Source organism: Oncorhynchus nerka, linkage group LG7, assembly GCF_034236695.1.
Source record: "Oncorhynchus nerka isolate Pitt River linkage group LG7, Oner_Uvic_2.0, whole genome shotgun sequence".
Taxonomy (NCBI): Eukaryota; Metazoa; Chordata; class Actinopteri; order Salmoniformes; family Salmonidae; genus Oncorhynchus; species Oncorhynchus nerka.
The window spans coordinates 73,521,528-73,544,017 of record NC_088402.1 but is presented as its reverse complement, the minus strand read 5'-3'; the positions used below and the strand labels follow the sequence as shown (position 1 = coordinate 73,544,017).

General features: G+C 44.5%; 1 protein-coding gene across 1 annotated transcript in view; it reads left to right on the top strand.

Annotated features, from left to right (window-relative positions):
- The window catches only part of LOC115132359 (nucleolar protein 4-like), a 37,912-nt gene that overhangs the window by 2,881 nt on the left and 12,541 nt on the right, over positions 1–22,490 (top strand). The window contains exons 2-4 of the mRNA XM_029664939.2: positions 12,318–12,473; positions 16,587–16,698; positions 18,247–18,356. Of these exons, the coding sequence (XP_029520799.2) occupies positions 12,318–12,473; positions 16,587–16,698; positions 18,247–18,356 (378 nt within the window). The remainder of the gene's footprint in view (positions 1–12,317; positions 12,474–16,586; positions 16,699–18,246; positions 18,357–22,490) is intronic.

Sequence of the window (22,490 nt, the reverse complement as noted above, 5' to 3'; positions counted from 1 at the left end):
ATGATGGAGCGTAGCATTACCTTTTGATGATGGAGCATTACATTACCTTTTGATGATGGAGCGTTTTTATCTATTTGTTTATTTTACCAGGTGAGTTGACTGAGAACACGTTCTCATTTGCAGCAACGACCTGGGTAATAGTTACAGGGGAGAGTTGAGGGATGAATGAGCCAGTTGTAAACTGGGGATTATTAGGTGCCCGTGATGGTTTGAGGGCCATATTGGGAATTTTATCCAGACACTGGGGTTAACACCCCTACTTTTACGATAAGTGCCATGGGATCTTTAATGACCTAAGAGAGTCAGGATACCCGTTTAACGTCCCATCCGAAAGACAGCACCCTACACAGGGCAGTGTCCCCAATCACTGCCCTGGGGCATTGGGATATTTTTTTCCCTTTTTTAGACCAGAGGAAAGAGTGCCTCTTACTGGCCCTCCAACACCACTTCCAGCAGCATCTGGTCTCCCATCCAGGAACTGACCAGGACCAACCCTGCTTAGCTTCAGAAGCAAGCCAGCAGTGGTATGCAGGGTGGTATGCTGCTGGCGTACCGCCAATGCCAATGTTATTTTGATGATGGAGCGTTACATTACCTTTTGATGATGGAGCGTCACATTACCTTTTTCTTTTGTGTTTGTTATCGATGACATGATAGATTTTTGAGCAACAACATTTATTACCCACAGGAATCAGTCTTTATGTGTCATTATGTCACATTATAGTTATTAAATGTCCTTTTTTTCAACACTTTATCAATCTTACATTGCTTGTGGGCCACAGCTTTTTATTTTGACACAGATTGATGTCCAAGGAACAAACCCAGAAATGGCTAAACTGAAGTCAATCTGTAAGGGCCAAGTTTGTAAATGTACAGTAACTTGATCTACAGGAATACAAGGTTGGAGCCTGGGCAGGGAACAATTTTTTACTCCGTGCATGAGTGAGAAGAGCATGCAAATTATGTTATAGAGGACTATGTGGGATTTCCAGTCCTACTAAATGAGAGTATTCCTGAATATCACATATGTAATTATTGATGGGAGAAAGCAGTGGACTCCCCCATGTCCAGCCCCCACCTGTGCAAAACTCCACAACAAAGAGAAAAACATAAGCAAACACAAGGCAGTAATTACAGCATTAATTAAAGTGGGAAGTAGAAGGTCAAATAGTGAAATTGAGGTGCAATTAGACATGAGAAAGGTCCATGTGTATCAATGTGAGTGTGGAGGGGGTTTGTGTGTCTGTTCTCTTGTCTGTCAGCCAGTGGTATGTCATCCTGGACTGTTCCCTTACTGAGTGGTTGATAGTGTATCAGTCGATTTAACGGTCATGTGCTATCAGTCCTCAGATCTCCTTCTCTTCTTCATTCTCTCACTCTGTCTGCTTCAGGCCTAGGCCATGTGCCAACCAAATAAATACACACAAGGTACGCCTAGACCTGCCCTCCCTCCTCTCTCTCTCTCTCTCTCTCTCTCTCTCTCTCTCTCTCTCTCTCTCTCTCTGTCTCTCTCTCTGTCTGTCTCTGTCTCTCTCTGTCTCTCTCTCTCTCTCTCTCTCTCTCTCTCTCTCTCACACACACACACACACACACACACACACACACACACACACACACACACACACACACACACACACACACACACACAGAGAGTAAAAAACCACAATGCCCAATGCCCCCCGGACCACTCCTGTGTGGTGGGGGTGTGTTTCCACAGCATGTGCGTTGGTGGCCTCTCTGCAGCTGCTCCTGGGGTCTGCCAAGTTTCACTGTGGGGTCTAAACGAGGGGGTGTGGGCGGGGATGGCATGGTGGTTGATGGGCAGAAAGGAACCTGTTTTCAGTTGGTGTAAACACAGAGATAGTTATACAGGAGTGGAAGGAAGGAGACAGATACTGACTAAAGGGAATTGTGGATTTGAACAGTTTTGCAGCATGGGCCTAGTGTAATCTTAATTTCAGACAGTTGATGGGATTGTATGGAATCTCTATCTCTCTTTCACACTCTCTGTCTCTGCCTATATCCCAGTCCTCTCTCTTGCTCTCCTTCTGTATGACTAATGCTGCATTTAAGTCATGTCGGAAACTGAGACATCTCCGAATTGGTTACTAATTGTAGAACGATGATACCTGAGTTTCCAACTTGGGAAGTTTTAGAATCAACCAATAAGAAGCTCTAGCAAATAAGTTACGTTCGTTTTAACTCGGTAGTTCCGAGTTTCCGAAATATGTAGTGTTGTGTTGGCTCTCGTGTCCTGATGTGTGTTTTGTCCTATATTTTTATTTCATTTATTTTTATTTTTAATCCCAGTCCCTGTCCCCATAGGAGGCCTTTTGCCTTTTGGTAGGCCGTCATTGTAAATAAGAATTTGTTCTTAACTGACTTGCCTAGTTAAATAAAGTTGAAATAAAAAACTAAAATGTTGTGAACGCAGCAGAACAGCCCGTGCTTAGAGAATCCAGCAGGACTCAGTGTGGGGATGCAACTTCGTTTAACTCTCATTATGTCGTGATTAGAGCCCAAGCAGAGAGGAGGTGAATATAACCATAGATAGACCATGGCACGGTGAGACACTCTGCAGTCATACACTACTGTAGACATGCACACTGTAGTGGTACATTCACACACCATTATTACTTCATTAATTCATACCGGCCTGTTATTTGTAGTTATACATTATTATTAGCAGATATAAAATACTCTGCCACCATATATAGTATAGTCTAACACTAATCTGGTTTGCACATATAATCATTTATTCAGCAATAGGTGTGTCCTCCATTTCAAAGAGGAATGTTGTGTTAATTTCTCTTTTGTTGCTCAGAGTATGGCAGCAAATTCTTTTTAATGGATGAGAGCTGTTGCTTTTTGTTGCCATGCCAACAGCAACCTGTAAATATCTCTATCCCTCATTCACAGTCTGGGTTTGGTCGGACTTTCTCACCACACACAGCACAGCCTTAGGCATGGGACTCCATATGTAAGCTACCCTTGTTGAGACTAAGGTTGTAGGAAGTGCTGTCATAAAGGACATAAAGGGTTAATTGAGGTCTTAAACGCTCTGTAATCCTGTAACCCAGTGAGCTGTAAACCAGTGAATATATTATTGTAACTTAATGAAAGACAACAGAAAGAAAAGGCTGAGCGGTGTTGGAGTAGTTGAGTATGTACCCCCCCCTGAGGCAGACATGGAATGGAAATTAAGTACAAAATATTTGTGTTCTGCCATCAAAATGGAGCATGAATATCATCATTATTATCTGATGAATTATTCCACTTCTCCTGAGAGCTCCCCTCTGTTAGAAGGGCACGGAGTCAAAAGAATAGTGCTCCTTTCATTCAACAACATTTGCATTAACAGTTTTGCATGGCACAACTCCAGCATAATCTAGCCATTGTTTTATCCCTCCTGTTTAGTCTCTATGGGTTGGCACATGGGTTATTAAGTCTACACCAAATGCTGAATACTTTACCCAAAAACACCACTTCACCACACCTGGCGAGATGGGGGAGAATTTACCTTAAAGCGGCAATCGGCAGTTGAAACAATAGTAAAGTGTTCTCCCCACCCCTGTTTCTGTAAAAAGCTGAGGGATAGGGCTGGAGAAATGGAACCACTCTCAAATTCATAGACCTAACTATGGGTGCAAGGATTGGCCATCCATGATATACTGTATAGCATAATTATAGCTTTAACCATGTTTTGAGGCTATATAATGTTTGTTTGCATTTGCTTTGTATCAAACCTTGGAGTGAAATAAGTTTATTTTTTGGGTTCTGATGGGGAATGACAGTTGAACTAAGCTCATGAAACATTTATAGGTTAATATCATGGGGTGGCAGGTAGCCTAGTGGTTAGAGCGTTGCAAGATCCCCAAGCTGACAATGTAAAAATATGTCATTTTGCCCCTGAACAAGACAGTTAACCCACTGTTCCTAGGCTGTCATTGAAAGTAAGAATTTGTTCTTAACTGACTAGCCTAGTTAAATAAAGGTAAAACAAATATTCTTCAAGAATAAATGGATGCATTTAATTCATTCAGATGTCCAAAAATGAATGAAGCAGATTGCCCCCTTAATATAAAAAGGACAAGGCATTATAATAAAGATTGCTTTTGATGTTGATGTTTCTGCAACAAGGCCTCTCTCAAACCATATCTCCAATTTACCTACTTTTTTAGTAGTGATTGTGTGCTGTGGTTATTTTAGTGCTTCTTTGGCCATGGGGGAGTGCCTCTAGTGCCTCCTTAATCTGATCCCTATACAGTTCATTTTACACATAATAAAATATATTGAATTTGGGCCCTCAGTGTCCCCTAATAAATTATGTGCAAGGTTCCTCTGCTTTGGATGTAGATGACACACATAGACACACAATTTAACCACTTTTTTGTGTGAATGAGGCCTCTTCTAGGACAAGGGAAATCGATAGGTCTACATATTTGAAGCCAATGTGTTCCTAGCCTTTTGATAATATTTTTGTAATTAATCTCTAGTAAGCTGTGCATGGAGTGTGATATCACAGTGGGTTCATATGTGGGTGTGTGTGTTTTTGTGTAAAAATATGTATGTTACTGTGTGTGTGTGTGTGTGTCTGTACAAAGAGGGGGTCGTTGATCGCCCTGCTTGGTTTTCTTCCTCTAAGCACCCTCTCTGTTGCCATGGAGAGACAGTTCTTTGCTCCCATAGGAGGAGAAATTAACACAATTTTTAACTGGTCTGGAGGCCTCGCCCCTGTGTGGGAGAGAGTTTGAGCTCTGCTCCAGATCGTAGCAACACACACACACACACACACACACACACACACACACACACACACACACACACACACACACACACACACACACACACACACACACACACACACACAGCCTTACGACTCAGTGTTGAATCTTACTACTACACTCTGTAGTGCTACTGTACAAGGGCTATTTGGCTGTACAAGGGCTATTTGACCAAGAAGGAGAGTGATGGCATGCTGCGTCAGAAGACCTGGCCTCCACAATCCCCCGACCTCAACCAATTTGAGATGGTTTGGGATGAGTCAGACAGCAGAGTGAAGGATAAGCAGCCAACAAGTGCTCATCATATGTGGGAACTCCTTCAAGACTCTTGGAAAAGCATTCCAGGTGAAGCTGGTTGAGAAAATGCCAAGAGTGTGCAAAGCTGTCATCAATGCAAAGGGTGGCTATTTGAAGAATCTCAAATATAAAATATGAAACACTTTTTTGGTTACTATATGATTCCATATGTGTTATTTCCAAGTTTTGATGTCTTCACTATTATTCTACATTGTAGAAAATAGTCAAATGAATAAAAACCCTTGAATGAGTAGGTGTTCTAAAACTTTTGACTGGTAGTGTAGCTATACTGTACCTGTAGTATTGCTGCTGGTGGTATTTGAGACAACATATAACTGTAAATCCTATGATGTATGTGGTGTGATGGCTGTAGGGCTTTATAGTGTTTGCTCTCCCTACTCCATTGAGGATAAAGTGCCCTTTCCATTTTAAATGTTTGCTGTGTTTTTCTCCCTTCCTCTCTCCTCTGGCCTGTCTGTGTGACCCAGCTGCCTCCAACCCCCCCGACTCGTCTGTGTGCAGGACTGCTCTCTCCTCTTCTCCGCTCTCTCCTCACCTCCTGTTCTCTCCTCCTCCGATTCAACCCCTCCAGTCTCCTAGCAACAGAGCTGTTTGGAGCGGGACAGGGAGAGGAGAGAGAGAGCGAGATAGGAGGGGATGGGGAGAGCAAAGTCCTATGGGATTAGAAAGATGGGGAGAAAGAGAGAGGGGAAGAATGAGAGAGAGAGAGTTGGAGTTGAGTGTTGATAGGTTTATGTGGTGATGGTGATTAGGGCTGCTGACATGTCTTCCTCCTGTAAAACGCTGTGATGCTGATGAGAACACATAGTTACACAACCATTCAACAGCTGGTCTCCTCCAGCAACGCAACATACACCTTGTGGACTATGCTGAATAAACAGACAGAGGAGCATTTAAACACAGAAACATGAGCGTGCGCAAACGCAAACGCACACAGACACAGACACAGACAGACACTGACACACACACACACACACACATCCAAAATGGATGGCTGTATTGACTCTGGGTTGATTCCTGCCAAGGGTGATGGAATCTTTGCTGTACCACAGTTCACTCAAAAACAAGGAGGCATAAGAGGCAACAACAGCTATTGGAATCTTAGTTAGTGAGATATAAAGTGTTGCTGTGTTAGAGGACAATAGCGGATCTAACATTGGTAGATGTCCAAGTATGTGCAGTACAAAAGCATCCTAGGTTGGATTATTATTTGGAGAGAATGCAAAAAAAAAATAGCTCACTCACTATTTCTGTCCTGAATAATGATGATGTCATCAGGAAAATGAGACAGGAGTGATGATGATCAGGATTGTTAGCATTATCATTAGGCTATTACATTTAGAACATGCTGACAGGGAAGGAGAGAGGCGAGAGAGAGAGAGAGAGAGAGAGAGAGGAGTGGGGCCGGATTAAAACAAACCTGCTCTGGGAGCTGGTTTTAGTTGCCATGGCAACGATCATTACCTTGCACTTGGGAGAGCAGGAGGAAGGAGAAGGGGAAGAAAGAATGAACGGGACAGAGGGAGCGACGAGGAGAAGGACACCGTTGGAGGAAGAAGAGAGAAAGAAACGTCAGATAGCAGGAACAGGATAAAAATGTCTAAGGAGAGAAAAATAGTGAGATTCCTCAGTGATGCCAGAGGAGAACTTTCTGAACTCTGGACCTTCCTCTGGGAACACTAGAACACATCCCCTGACATCTCACAGCTAGTCACAAAGCACAGCTTTTGGAACCTACATTTGTGCTGTCTACCAGGAACTCAACTAGATGCATATAATATTCCATTATTTTGTTTCACTGACCTCAGCTTCTATTCAGAGCTATAAACCATGCACATAAGCCTCAGTTCACATGTTCTTTTGTTTACATAAAACTCATTTCTCAAGGAAATAATACACCAGATAAACCTACACAAGGAAGTTATAAAGAATAGAGACAAATGTAACAAGGAGATACAGAAAAGTTGAGGGAGAAAAGGAGAGAGAGAAAACCCAGCGGTGACCACGCGAAAGAAAGCCCATGTGGTAGGTAGGCTATTAAGCAGAGGCCGCTGTCTATGTGAGTTCCAACCACACCTGCCCGAGAGAGAGATTGTGGCAGTTTCTATGGTTACGGGGTCAGCTACATGGGAAGCAGGGTAGCTGCTGGGGGCTGGCTGTAGGAGTAGCTTTCTGCATTGGACAGGACTAGAGGTGGTGTTATTTTTAAACACTGACTGCAGGGGTGAGGTGGTGTTGGTGGTGCCCATCAAATGAAGCCCCAGACATACATCTCTCCCTCTCTCTCTCTCTCTCTCTCTCTCTCTCTCTCGGCAGTGGAGTAATCTCAGAGTGTGTGTAACAGAGAAAGAGACTGACTCTGCAGGGGTGAAGAAGCTCTGCTAAGGGGAAGCTAATCTGGCAGCTAATTCCCTAAACACAAAATAAATCAGTACCCACCGCAGTACACTAGACCCAGTGCTATCCCCAGTCTCAGCAGTGCTCTGGACAGTGAGTGGGTGATGATACCAAGAGCCAGAAGCAGCAGCCTGGATCAGTGACATCTGTCAGGAGACACTCTGTTAGGCTAGCCCCAGACACAGACAGGCAGCCAGCCTGTAGAGCTGGGATCTACATAGACACAGACAGGCACCCAGCCTGTAGAGCTGGGATCTACATAGACACAGACAGGCAGCCAGCCTGTAGAGCTGGGATCTACATAGACACAGACAGGCACCCAGCCTGTAGAGCTGGGATCTACATAGACACAGACAGGCACCCAGCCTGTAGAGCTGGGATCTACATAGACACAGACAGGCAGCCAGCCTGTAGAGCTGGGATCTACATAGACACAGACAGGCACCCAGCCTGTAGAGCTGGGATCTACATAGACACAGACAGGCACCCAGCCTGTAGAGCTGGGATCTACATAGACACAGACAGGCAGCCAGCCTGTAGAGCTGGGATCTACATAGACACAGACAGGCAGCCAGCCTGTAGAGCTGGGATCTACATAGACACAGACAGGCACCCAGCCTGTAGAGCTGGGATCTACATAGACACAGACAGGCACCCAGCCTGTAGAGCTGGGATCTACATAGACACAGACAGGCAGCCAGCCTGTAGAGCTGGGATCTGCATAGACACAGACAGGCAGCCAGCCTGTAGAGCTGGGATCTACATAGACACAGACAGGCACCCAGCCTGTAGAGCTGGGATCTACATAGACACAGACAGGCACCCAGCCTGTAGAGCTGGGATCTACATAGACACAGACAGGCAGCCAGCCTGTAGAGCTGGGATCTGCATAGACACAGACAGGCAGCCAGCCTGTAGAGCTGGGATCTACATAGACACAGACAGGCACCCAGCCTGTAGAGCTGGGATCTACATAGACACAGACAGGCACCCAGCCTGTAGAGCTGGGATCTACATAGACACAGACAGGCAGCCAGCCTGTAGAGCTGGGATCTACATAGACACAGGCAGACACCCAGCCTGTAGAGCTGGGATCTACATAGACACAGACAGGCAGCCAGCCTGTAGAGCTGGGATCTACATAGACACAGGCAGGCACCCAGCCTGTAGAGCTGTGATCTACATAGACACAGACAGGCAGCCAGCCTGTAGGGCTGGGATCTACATAGACACAGACAGGCACCCAGCCTGTAGAGCTGGGATCTACATAGACACAGACAGGCACCCAGCCTGTAGAGGTGGGATCTACATAGACACAGACAGGCAGCCAGCCTGTAGAGTTGGGATCTACATAGACACAGACAGGCACCCAGCCTGTAGAGCTGGGATCTGCATAGACACAGACAGGCACCCAGCCTATAGAGCTGGGATCTACATAGACACAGACAGGCAGCCAGCCTGTAGAGCTGGGATCTACATAGACACAGACAGGCAGCCAGCCTGTAGAGCTGGTATCTAAATAGACACAGACAGGCACCCAGCCTGTAGAGCTGGGATCTGCATAGACACAGACAGGCACCCAGCCTATAGAGCTGGGATCTACATAGACACAGACAGGCAGCCAGCCTGTAGAGCTGGGATCTGCATAGACACAGACAGGCACCCAGCCTGTAGAGCTGGGATCTACATAGACACAGACAGGCACCCAGCCTATAGAGCTGGGATCTACATAGACACAGACAGGCAGCCAGCCTGTAGAGCTGGGATCTACATAGACACAGACAGGCAGCCAGCCTGTAGAGCTGGTATCTAAATAGACACAGACAGGCACCCAGCCTGTAGAGCTGGGATCTGCATAGACACAGACAGGCACCCAGCCTATAGAGCTGGGATCTACATAGACACAGACAGGCAGCCAGCCTGTAGAGCTGGGATCTGCATAGACACAGACAGGCACCCAGCCTGTAGAGCTGGGATCTACATAGACACAGACAGGCACCCAGCCTGTAGAGCTGGGATCTACATAGACACAGACAGGCAGCCAGCCTGTAGAGCTGGTATCTAAATAGACACAGACAGGCACCCAGCCTGTAGAGCTGGGATCTGTATAGACACAGACAGGCACCCAGCCTATAGAGCTGGGATCTACATAGACACAGACAGGCAGCCAGCCTGTAGAGCTGGGATCTACATAGACACAGACAGGCACCCAGCCTGTAGAGCTGGGATCTACATAGACACAGACAGGCACCCAGCCTGTAGAGCTGGGATCTGTATAGAGACAGACAGGCACCCAGCCTATAGAGCTGGGATCTACATAGACACAGACAGGCAGCCAGCCTGTAGAGCTGGGATCTACATAGACACAGACAGGCAGCCAGCCTGTAGAGCTGGGATCTACATAGACACAGACAGGCAGCCAGCCTGTAGAGCTGGGATCTACATAGACACAGACAGGCAGCCAGCCTGTAGAGCTGGTATCTAAATAGACACAGACAGGCACCCAGCCTGTAGAGCTGGGATCTACATAGACACAGACAGGCAGCCAGCCTGTAGAGCTGGGATCTACATAGACACAGACAGGCAGCCAGCCTGTAGAGCTGGGATCTACATAGACACAGACAGGCACCCAGCCTGTAGAGCTGGGATCTGTATAGAGACAGACAGGCACCCAGCCTATAGAGCTGGGATCTACATAGACACAGACAGGCAGCCAGCCTGTAGAGCTGGGATCTACATAGACACAGACAGGCAGCCAGCCTGTAGAGCTGGGATCTACATAGACACAGACAGGCAGCCAGCCTGTAGAGCTGGGATCTACATAGACACAGACAGGCAGCCAGCCTGTAGAGCTGGGATCTACATAGACACAGACAGGCACCCAGCCTGTAGAGCTGGGATCTACATAGACACTGACAGGCAGCCAGCCTATAGAGCTGGGATCTACATAGACACAGACAAGCAGCCAGCCTGTAGAGATGGTATCTAAATAGACACAGACAGGCACCCAGCCTGTAGAGCTGGGATCAACATAGACACAGACAGGCAGCCAACCTGTAGAGCTGGGATCTACATAGACACAGACAGGCAGCCAGCCTGTAGAGCTGGGATCTACATAGACACAGACAGGCAGCCAGCCTGTAGAGCTGGGATCTACATAGACACAGACAGGCAGCCAGCCTGTAGAGCTGGGATCTACATAGACACAGACAGGCACCCAGCCTGTAGAGCTGGGATCTACATAGACACAGACAGGCAGCCAGCCTGTAGAGCTGGGATCTACATAGACACAGACAGGCACCCAGCCTGTAGAGCTGGGATCTACATAGACACAGACAGGCAGCCAGCCTGTAGAGCTGGGATCTACATAGACACAGACAGGCACCCAGCCTGTAGAGCTGGGATCAACATAGACACAGACAGGCAGCCAGCCTGTAGAGCTGGGATCTACATAGACACAGACAGTAGCACTGGACATCTCAGGAGAGCTGACCCAGTGGTGATTTTTCCTGCACCCTGTTTGAGTTGCTCCATATTCTTCTCTCCTGTGTGCTGATCCATATTACTCTGCTGAATCATACTCACTGTTCTCAATGCTTGAATAAGAAAGCTATCTTGTTAACATTCACACTACGAGCCCTGCATCAGCTAATAGGGGGTTAGGATATTTTCAGATTTTCATGACTATTATGTTTCAGATATATCTTTCCATATAGAACTGATACACACACGTGCATGTGTAAAGGACATCACGCTGCTTGCTTAGTGAGTACACTCCCTCCCGATTGGGCTCACAGTTGTTGCGAACTCGGGACCTCTGCTTTGCTAGCACACTTGACCGCCCTCCTGAAGTGTCTTATCAGTCGGCGCCACACTAAAAGCTAGCTATTTGCTGTCGATAGGGGGGACATTTCAGGCTGAGGAGTGTGTTTCACACATCCCATGTGCTCCATTCACCCCTTAAACTTACTCAGTAGCGACACCATCGTTGAGCTGAAAGCAACTGTAGATCTGGGTCACGGCACCATCTGTAACGGAAGACAAGCTGCGAGTACCATTTCCTCCCAAGTTGGGCGTACCTGATGCGAAATTGTGACCTCTGCCTCGCTAGCACACGTGACCACCCTCCTAAAGTCTCTTACCAGTTGGCGCCACACTAAAAGCTAGCTATTTGCTGTCGCTAGGGGACACACACATCCCCATGTGGTATACATGCATGTGCTCACACACACCCTTACAAAAAAAAAACACATGAAACACATCACGTGAAAAATAAAAAATACATCTATATCATATGAGTGAGACGTGGTTCTGGGACATGTGTGAAGTTTCAGCTTTTTTTCCCTCATGAAAAAAAAAGTTCCCACCTTTTCCTTTTTTTTCCACTGGTTTCTTTTTAACCACATTCAGCTACATCTGGTCTCCCATCCAGGAACCCTGCTGAACATAACATGTAAACATGTATTCTGTCGACTGTTCCGCAAATGTCCCGCAAAATCGTTGCCTTTGCCCACATTTGGGCTTTTTAGATGTGGTCACCTTAATTCCACCAGTGGAAACATTGCTACTGTTAACACCATCTTTTCACATGTATGGAGAATAACATTTGCAATTGAAATTCACGTGAAAAAGTGGTGTTAACATGTGAACTCTAAATTTAATACATGTGAAAATGCAATTTGACATGTGCTTTTTTTTGTAAAGACACACACACAGACACACACACACACACACACACACACACACACACACACCACACACACACAGGCCTCAGCTTCCTCAGGCAGGGTACTGAATGTTTCACTCTCTGTCTTCCAGTGTGCAGATGCAGGCTCGGCCCAGGACAGCTTGTCCCTGAAGAGGGTGGCAGTGGTGGAGGACTTCTTCGACATCATCTATGCCATGCATGTGGAGATGGGTGCTGACCTTGGTAGAGCACCTAAACACGCTGGCCAGAAGAAGACCTACAAAGCGGTAAGAAGCCGTCCCGCAAGTGATTTATTTTGTCCCTCCAAAGTATTTAGAAGGAAAAAAATCTATATATGATTTGGGGGGGGGTTAGTTGTTGTAAAAAACTACGAAAATCAACCAGTATTCTGCTAAGAATGAGTTTCATTTAGGAAATCTGTTCACCAAGTATTCACACAAATGAAAAAAGAGACATATGTGATTGTGTCTCAATGTAATCAAGGTATGAAATTATTGTTATTTTCAAATACAATCTGTTTGGGGCTTAGTTGTGGTCAATTTGCAGTGTACAAATTATTATAATTATGATACGGCTCCCTCCTCATCCGCACCGACAAAAATCGGCCCTTGGTTGAATCTAGTTGCCTACCCCTGCTAAAGACTGTACTAAAAGATATTCTTCCAATTCTCTTAGAGACTGCCACATAAAATAGACATTTTATAAACTGGCTATTTCTTATTCATAGCATCAGTAGCTACTAAGGAAAAAAGGCATCCTCAACTGGAGACAAAAGTAAAATCCATATATACCACATAATCAACAGCATATGCATTCCTAGATTAAATTGTTCTATGGTGTATCTGTATTCACCCAGTCCTAGTGTATTCACCCAGTGTATTCACCCAGTCCTAGTGTATTCACCCAGTCCTAGTGTATTCACCCAGTGTATTCAGCATCTAGTTAGGTCTGAGATGCCATGTCTGTGTCTGCAGCTGGGGGGTCTTTGTCTGTGTTGTGAGATAGTTTTTTGGAAGCATGGCTGTTACACCCCCCAGGGACCAGGGCCTTTTCTCCCTCGCGCCTCTCGCCCCTGCCCCGTAGAGAGGTCCTGTCATGTCTCATAGTACGTACCCTTTTGAGAAGGCACTGAGCGCCATTGGGGCATAATATGAAGCTGTCACTGTGGCCTTCTGGGAAGTGCAGATTCCTCTGGGTGGCCTTTCCTTCTCCTCTGCCTCTGGGGGAAGGAGAGAGGGGGGTGAGCTGGGCACCCCTGCTGCCTCGCCATGGTCACATGAAGGTCGCCTTGTTTAGCAGGGAAATGCCAGGGGGGGCAGAGAAGCAGAGATAAACAGGGAAGGGAGCTAGAGCGTGAGAGAGGGAAATATACAGCCAGGTCTGAAATGATTGGTTCCCTTGATAAAGATGAGCAAAAAACACTGTATAATATAAATAATACAAATACTGAGCTATGTTGTATGATACAAAAAGTGGAAAATTATATTATTTTATACTAATACAATTGCTCAGAGAAAGAGACTTAGTTAAACAAGTAATAAGAACAATCACAAAAATGTGTTATGAGATTGGGAGAACACATTGGGAGGGTTCTTAGACCATTCCTCCATATAGAATCTTCCCAAATCCTTGATATCCTTTGTCTGCGCTTATGGACTGTCGGCCTCTTCAATTCAAACCACAGGTTTTCAAGTCTGGACACTGAGATGGCCATTGCAAAATGTTGATTTTGTGGTCTATTAATACTTTCTTTGTGGATTTTGATGTGTCTTTGGGGTTATTGTTTTTCTGGAAGATCCACCTGTGGCGAATTTTCAGCATCCTGGCAGAGGCAACCAGGTTTTTGGCTAAAATGTCCTGGCACTTGGTTAAATTCATGATGCCGTTAACGTTAATAAGGGCCTCAAGACCAGTGGAAGCAAAATAGCCCCATAGCATCAAAGTTCCATCACCATATTTTACAGTAGTTACGAGGTAATTTTCTGCATATGCTTCTGTTTTTCAACGCCAAACCCACCATTAATGTGCGTGGCCAAAGAGGTCTATTTTCATGTCATCTGACCGTAGCATCGCCTGGATATCTCATACCTACACTGTACTGTAAAATGCGGTGTTGGGTCTTTGGGGCTATTTTGTTTCCACTCGTCTTGAGGCCCTTGATTTTTTATTACTTGTTAAACAAAACCTCTTTATCTGAGCAATTGCAATAGTATAAAATAAATCATGTTGCCAATCATTTTGAACCTGACTGTATATGAGTCAGCTACACCTGAGAGAGAAAATGAGGAGGAGAAAGGCCCCAGCTCTGACCATTCGGAAAGTATTCAGACCCCTTCCCCTTTTCCACATTTTGTTACGGTTCAGCCTTATTCTAAAATGGATCAATTAAAAATGTTTCCTCATCCTTCTACTCGCAATACCCCACAATGACAAAGCGAAAACAGGTTTTTCGAAAAACATAAATACTTTATTTACATAAGTATTCAGACCCTTTGCTATGAGACTCGAAATTGAGCTCAGGTGCATCCTTGAGATGTTTCTACAACTTGATTGGATTCCACCTGTGGTAAATTCAATTGATTGGACATTATTTGGAAGGGAACATACCTGTCTATATAAGGTCACACAGTTGACAGTGCATGTCAGAGCAAAAACCAAGTCATGAGGTCCAAGGAATTGTCCGTACAGCTCCGAGACAGGATTGTGTCGAGGCACAGATCTGGGGAAGGGTACCAAAAAATGTCTGCAGCATTGAAGGTCCCCAAGAACACAGTGGCCTCCATCATTCTTAAATGGAAGAAGTTGGGAACCACCAAGACTCTTCCTAGAGCTGGCCACCCGGCCAAACTGACCAATCGGGGAAGAAGGGCCTTGGTAAGGGAGGTGACCAAAAACCCGATGGTCACTCTGACAGAGTTTCTCTGTGGAGATGGGAGATGGGAGATTAAGTCCCCAAGAACACAGTGGCCTCCATCATTCGGGGCGGCAGGGTAGCCTAGTGGTTAGAGCGTTGGACTAGTAACCCGATGGTTGTGAGTTCAAACTCCCGAGCTGACAAGGTACAAATCTGTCGTTCTGCCCCTGAACAGGCAGTTAACCCACTAGGCCGTCATTGAAAATAAGAATGTGTTCTTAACTGACTTGCCTGGTTAAATAAAGGTAAAACAAAAAATTATGGAAGAAGTTTGGAAGCACCAAGACTCTTCCTAGAACTGGCCGCCCAGCTAAACTGAGCAATCGCGAGAAAGGTCTTGTTCAGGGAAGTGACCAAGAACCTGATGTTCACTCTGACAGAGCTCCAGAGTTCCTCTGTGGAGATGGGAGAACCTTCCAGAAGGACAACCATCTCTGCAGTACTCCACCAATCAGGCCTTTATGATATTGTGGCTAGACGGAATCCACTCCTCAGTAAAAGGCCCATTTGGAGTTTGCCAAAAGGCACCTAAAGACTCTTAGAAACAAGATTCTGATGAAACCAGGATTGAACTATTTGGCCTGAATGCCTTGCTTCACGTCTGGATGAAACCTGGCACCATCCCCATGGTGAAGCATGGTGGTGGCAGCAATATGCTGTCAGAATGTTTTTCACCGGCAGGGACTGGGAGACTAGTCAGGATTGTGGGAAAGATGAACGGAGTACAGAGAGATCCATTTACATTTACATTTAAGTCATTTAGCAATGAAAACCTGCTCCAGAGCACTCAGGACCTGACTGTGGTGAAGGTTCACCTTCCAACAGGACAAGGACCCTAAGCACATAGCCAAGACAACGTAGGAATGTCCTTGAGTGGCCCAGCCAGAGCCCGGACTTGAACCCGATCAAACATCTTTGGAGAGACCTGAAAATATCTGTGCAGCAACGCTCCCCATCCAACATGACAGAGCATGAGAGGATCTGCAGAGAAGAATGGAGAAACTCCCCAAATACAGGTGTGCCAAGCTTGTAGCGTCATACCCAAGAAGATTTGAGGCTGTCATCACTGCAAAAGGCGCTTCAACAAAGTACTGAGTAAAGGGTCTGAATACTTATGTAAATGTAATATTTGCAACAACAAAAAATGTATCCTGTTTTTGCTTTAATCCATTTTACAATAAGACTGTAACGTATCAAAATGTGGAAAAAGTCAAGGGGTCTGAATACTCCAAATGCACTGTAAATAGATGGTAGAGTCAAACGGTCAAGGCTTCGGCAGTAGACAAGAGAGAGAGAGAGAGGTTGTTGCAGTCCTTGAGGGAGGATTCCTTCCTCATTCCTCACCATACCACATAACACAGCATTAACATAATCATTGATCCCAGGCTTTAATAACAGTTCATGCCTCCTTTGCTCCTGCCCTTCCTGACCTGTGCTTTGTCCTCTGACCTTTCCCCTGGCACAGATAGCGGAGACATATGCCTTCCTGCCCAGGGAGGCAGTGACACGCTTCCTGATGAGCTGTGGAGAGTGTCAGAAAAGGATGCACATCAATCCCAACACTGCAGAGTTTAAAGGTAACTAACTTCCCAGTCAGTCAACTGGTTCCTTTTTATTCATTTACTGTATATATTTATTCAGTCATTAAATCCTTGTTTGAAAAGAAAGGCCTCTTTCAATTTGATATCTATCTGAATAGCAACAATGCTAAATACTTTTAATGCATCATTATAACATGTATCACCTTCTTACTGCCTTTGTTTAAATTATTAATTGCAATGCTACCACAAATAATGAAATATTAAATTGACTGCTAGTACATTTATAGCTCCATATTCGTTGTGTTTCACACCCTCAACTCAATGTCCAATATGTCGTTTAAATATATCTTAGGTCTCTGTGTATGTTTCGTCAGCCAATTAAAGGTGTGGACTTTGGTTGAAAGCAGAGGCCATCAAGTGATGCAAGAAAGACTCAAGAGGTCCTAAATTATGAAAGAGATGTTCCAAAAGAAGTAGCATGGGGTCCCTCTAGTGGCCATGGTGGGGAACACAGACGGCTTCCTATTTAGTTTACAGCATAGTCCTCAAACTCATTCCACGGAGGGCCGAGTGTGTGTGGGTTTTCACTCCTTCCTTGTACTTAATTGATTAATTAAGGTCACTAATTAGTAAGGAACTCCCCTCACCTGGTTGTCAAAAACCTGCAGACACTAGGCCCTCCATGGAATGAGTTTTACGCCCCTGGTTTACAGCATTAGAACAGCAGTCCATGACTCCAGATCAAATCAAATCAAAGTTTATTGTCACGTACACAGGTTTGCAGGTGTTATAGCAGGCGCTGCGAAATGCTTATGTTTATTGGCTCCAACAGTGCAGTAGATTGCATCTCAAATAGAATACAAAATCAAAAAGAGAAATCAAAACAAAAAATCAAGAAATATAGAGTACAATTAACAATCCAGAGTAGATATATTAGAGTGAGCATGTGTCAGAATCCAGAATATAAATGTGTTGTGTATAGACAGTATACCATTTGCAAAGGAAATATTAGGATATGCTATTTTGAGAATACAGTATATACTGTACATACACAGTGAGAAAACAACAGTATATAACAGAATATGAAAAAAAGGGCCACAGTGCCTACTGGTTGTCATTATTGCCTTTTAATCAGAGACTGCTTCTAATTAAGATCAGAGAAACCAGAGAAACCAGATCAGATGAATGAACTCTCTGGTCAAAGAAAACCAATAGACAGTGCAGGGGAGTATCAGAGACCAAAGGGCACGTGGGAGAAGTCAAAAAGCTCTAATGGCATGTCTGTTTGGTTTGAGCCATGAGAGTTTTGTTCAGTTAAAGTGGTACAAAAGAGATCATACCTGGCTTGCTTTACTTGATTGTTTGTTTTCGAAAAACATCTTACTGTATCTATCTCTATGTCAGTGAAGGCTGCTGAGTGGAGGACGGCTAATAATACTGGCTGGAATGGAGCAAATGGAATGGCATCAAACCATGTGTTTGATTTATTTGATGCCATTCCACTTACTCCGCTCCAGCCATTACCACGATCCCGTAATCCCCATTAAGGTGCCACCAACCTCCTGTGCTCTATGTTCTGTACAGAAAATGATCGACCAGCATCCCTGGTCCCGGACCTCATTGACTACAACATGCCCCTGACGGCCACCTACCTGAAACAGATGAAACTACAGTGCATGACTGCCAATGAGCGGGTAAGACATTTACATTACATTTAAGTCATTTAGCAGACTCTCTTATCCAGAGCGACTTACAAATTGGTGCTTTCACCTTATGACATCCAGTGGAACAGCCACTTTACAATAGTGCATCTAGGTCTTTTAAGGGGGGGGTGAGGGGGGTGAGAAGGATTACTTTATCCTATCCTAGGTATTCCTTAAAGAGGTGGGGTTTCAGGTGTGTGTGCCCGTGTGTGTGCTTGCATGTGTGTGAATGCTGAGCTGTGTGTGAGTGAGAAAGAGAGAGGGGGAGAGAGAGAGAAAGAAGAGAGAGTGACAGTGGTGTGTGTGGGGGGGCTGATTGAGAGAAATCATCAACATGTTTCACATATCCACAACTTTCTATTGCTTTGTGAGTTGGAGAGACACTGAGAGGTTTACATCCTCTGGAACCGGAGGACCCACTCAACTGTCATTTTTTGCAAAAATAGAATCACAGATAGACTCAGTTCATCATCTTTGTCTAGAATTTCCCATTCAGCACAAGGCATAGGCCTACTAGAAATGATAAAAAAGTGTGAACATTTTTTTTAAAGATGCAGAGGTGGGAATCAACAAATTAACCAAACAAAGCATAGGAGGAAGCAGCAGATTTACCAATCAACATCTAAAGACACCAAGAGATTAGACTGTATGCCACTGTAGGATACTGAACTCACTGTACTGTGATAGTGACATCAGAGGCAACGCTCCGCCTTGTTCTCCTCCAACACTGGACTTCAATGCACACCCGTGCAGTAGGATTTTTGTGAAATCACCGGAAGGATAGAAGTGTTGTTGACAAAGAGAGGAAGCATGTATTATACAACTTGCTGTTTTTTATTTAGGTGAAAACCAGGACCCTATCTAGGTAAGAGCTATTCCCTGTGCTTAAAACCATGTTTAGTCATGTGCATTTTACACATTTATATTTATTCACAATATTGACAATAATTTGATCCATTGGCTAGTAGCAATATTATGCCTACTAAACATATTTTTCAGATATTGTAGTGATGCAGCTCACTGTCCGTTTTGAATGAATCTCGCCTTTGCGTGCCCAGATGACATTATGACCGCAGGGAATGTTAGCTTATGTCATCATGATGTCACTTTTCACAGCTTTTGTTTGGAGATTGTGCATGTTGTTTAGACATGCATAAGTGGCTAAATGAATCTCTATATCTCTCTGCCACTCTCTCAATCTCTCTCTCTCCCCTCTCTTCCCCTCCTCTCCCTCTCTTTATTATGTCATGCGTCACTAATAGAGCCTTCGGTAAATGCCTCAGTCCTCTACAGAACCCTCAGAGGGGTGTGTTGTGTTTCCTCAGGAGGATAGCAGTGTGTGCTTAGTGCTTATTGTACTGTACTGTATGTGTGGGGTTCTGCCAAACGCGTTCTCTTGCATTCAAGATATATGCAAGGTTTTTATTCAGAGGCATTAGCAAGTGTATTCATAAATTAGCTAACCCCATCGGCAAAACCCCTGGCCTGGAAAGAGTAGATTTTGTTTTCATCATGCATATAAACCAGGCTGCTTGTAAAATTGCCTAAATTACCAGATTAAGTTAGCGAGATCAGGCGGTTTGCAAGGATAGCTTGTAAGTACCGGTAACCACTTTACCAAAGTATTGGTCATTCATTCTACAAGAGGACCAAAAGCATGTTGATTGGTGGCGACAAGACAACACTGAGATGTTGACAGAGACAATATCAAATATGTAGGTATTGTGGAGGTTGTTTCTCTGTGTTGGGTTGCTTCTCTGTGACTAGGTACTCCAGTGTATTACAGAATGTTACATTCAGAGTTGTTGTCCTCCCTGTTGGTAGAGGTTCAGTAGCAGGTAGCCTGGTGGGTAGGAGCGTTGGGTCAGTAACCCAAAGGTTGCTGGATTAAATCGCTGAGCCGACAAGGTAAAAATCAGTCTTTCTCTTTCTGAGCAAGGCAGTTTACCCCCAACGACAACTGCTCCCTGGGCACTGATGAGGCGCTGATGAGGTGAATGTTAATTAAGGCAGCCCCCCACACCTCTCTGATTCAAAGGGGTTGGGTTAAATGTGGAAGATACTTTTCAGTTGAATGCATTGTTGTACAACTGACTAAGGACCCTTTCTCCCGCTATATAATTAAACAATGTTCAGCAGCACCATCGTCGTAGTCTGTGTGTTTGTTTTTTATTTTCCTCAAGCTCTGGCAACTAACCCACTCTGGTCCACTCCTGTCTATGTTCCGCTATAGTGAACATGTTTGAGGTTTCTTCTTTCCACAGTTAAAAATAGCAGTACTGCAAGACACATTATTTAACAGGGAGATTTTTTCCCTCATTCTTACCCTTTTGCTACCAAAGTTCCACAGTGGTGTTGGCAGTGTCGGGAGAAAATGGCGTTGGCTAAACTGTGACTGTGTACAGTGCTTTCTATTGACATTTGTAATAATGCATATTATTATGTGTGTTTGACATGTGTACTGAATGCTCGCTCACATGAAAATAGTGTATGTGATTTTACTCCTGTAGTCTGCTGCTCTCTACAAGTTAGTGTGGGAGAGGTGGGAAAATGATTGTTATCGATCAATAATGACAAACTTCCTGGCTTTGACAACGTAGATGGAAAGCTAATGAGGATGGTAGCTGACTCCATTACCACTTCTATCCGTCGTCTTTAATGTGAGTCTAGAGGAAAGCCTTTGTCGACAGGCCTGGAGGGAAGTCAAAGTCATTCCGCTATCCAGTGGCGTTTTTAGCTTGTATGGCTCCCTGGGCGGACCCCCCCCCCGCCAACCAAAAAAAAGAGCACCATTCTGCACTAACTATTATTTTTATTCAGACATTTGGAACAACACAAATCAATAACCATAATATTTAAAACTATATAAATATTTGAAAAATATATACAAAAATAAGACTCAAAAATATCAAAAAGAAGTAACAATGACAAATAGAAACACATTTGTGTTGATTTGGCACTCGAGAATCAATACATTACCCATCCCTCAACACTGTCAATCAAGAGTCAAGACTAAACCAATTCACCTTGGTGGTGTGCGGACTGGCTTTATATTATTCTTAACGATTTCGCTCAAACCATAAAAAAGATGCAACAATATGTCTGTGAATGTCACAATCGCCTGGAGTGGTGAGTGCAGAGTCAAATGCAGAGAGCAGAGGAACTGGGGAAACCATCTTTATTGGATTCCCAAACGAATGCCCAAAACAATAGGCGATAAATAGACAGAAAAATAGTCCGACCCAACACAGGGCACAAACGGACAGGAACACAAACACGCACACCATGACTAACAGAAAACAATCCCGCCTAACAGGCTTAAATAGACATGAATCAAGAAACAAAATAAGAGACAGGTTCAACCAATAAGACCAAACAAACAGAAAAGGAAAAAGGGATCGGTGGCGGCTAGTAGACCGGTGACGACGACCACCGACTGCCGCCCGAACAGGCAGGGGAGCCACCTTCGGTGGGAGTCGTGACAGTGAAACTATATATTCACAGTATTATAAATTAATTGTGATTTACAGTGGGGCAAAAAAGTATTTAGTCAGACACCAATTGTGCAAATTCTCCCACTTAAAAAGATGAGAGAGGCCTGTAATTTTCATCATAGGTACACTTCAACTATGACAGACAAAATGGGGGGAAATCCAGAAAATCACATTGTAGGATTTGTAATTAATTTATTTGGAAATTATAGTGGAAAATAAGTATAAGTTTGGTCAATAACAAAAGTGTATCTCAATACATTGTTATATACCCTTTGTTGGCAATGACAGAGGTCAAACGTTTTCTGTAAGTCTTCACAAGGTTTTCACACACTGTTGCTGGTATTTTGGCCCATTCCTCCATGCAGATCTCCTCTAGAGCAGTGATGTTTTGGGGCTGTTGCTGGGCAACACAGACTTTCAACTCCCTCCAAAGATTTTCTATGGGGTTGAGATCTGGCCACTCCAGGACCTTGAATGCAACTCATTCTTTGTCCTCCAAACACGACGAGTTGAGTTTTTACCAAAAAGTTATATTTTGGTTTGATCTGACCATATGACATTCTCCCAATCTTCTTCTGGATCATCCAAATGCTCTCTAGCAAACGTCAGACGGGCCTGGACATGTACTGGC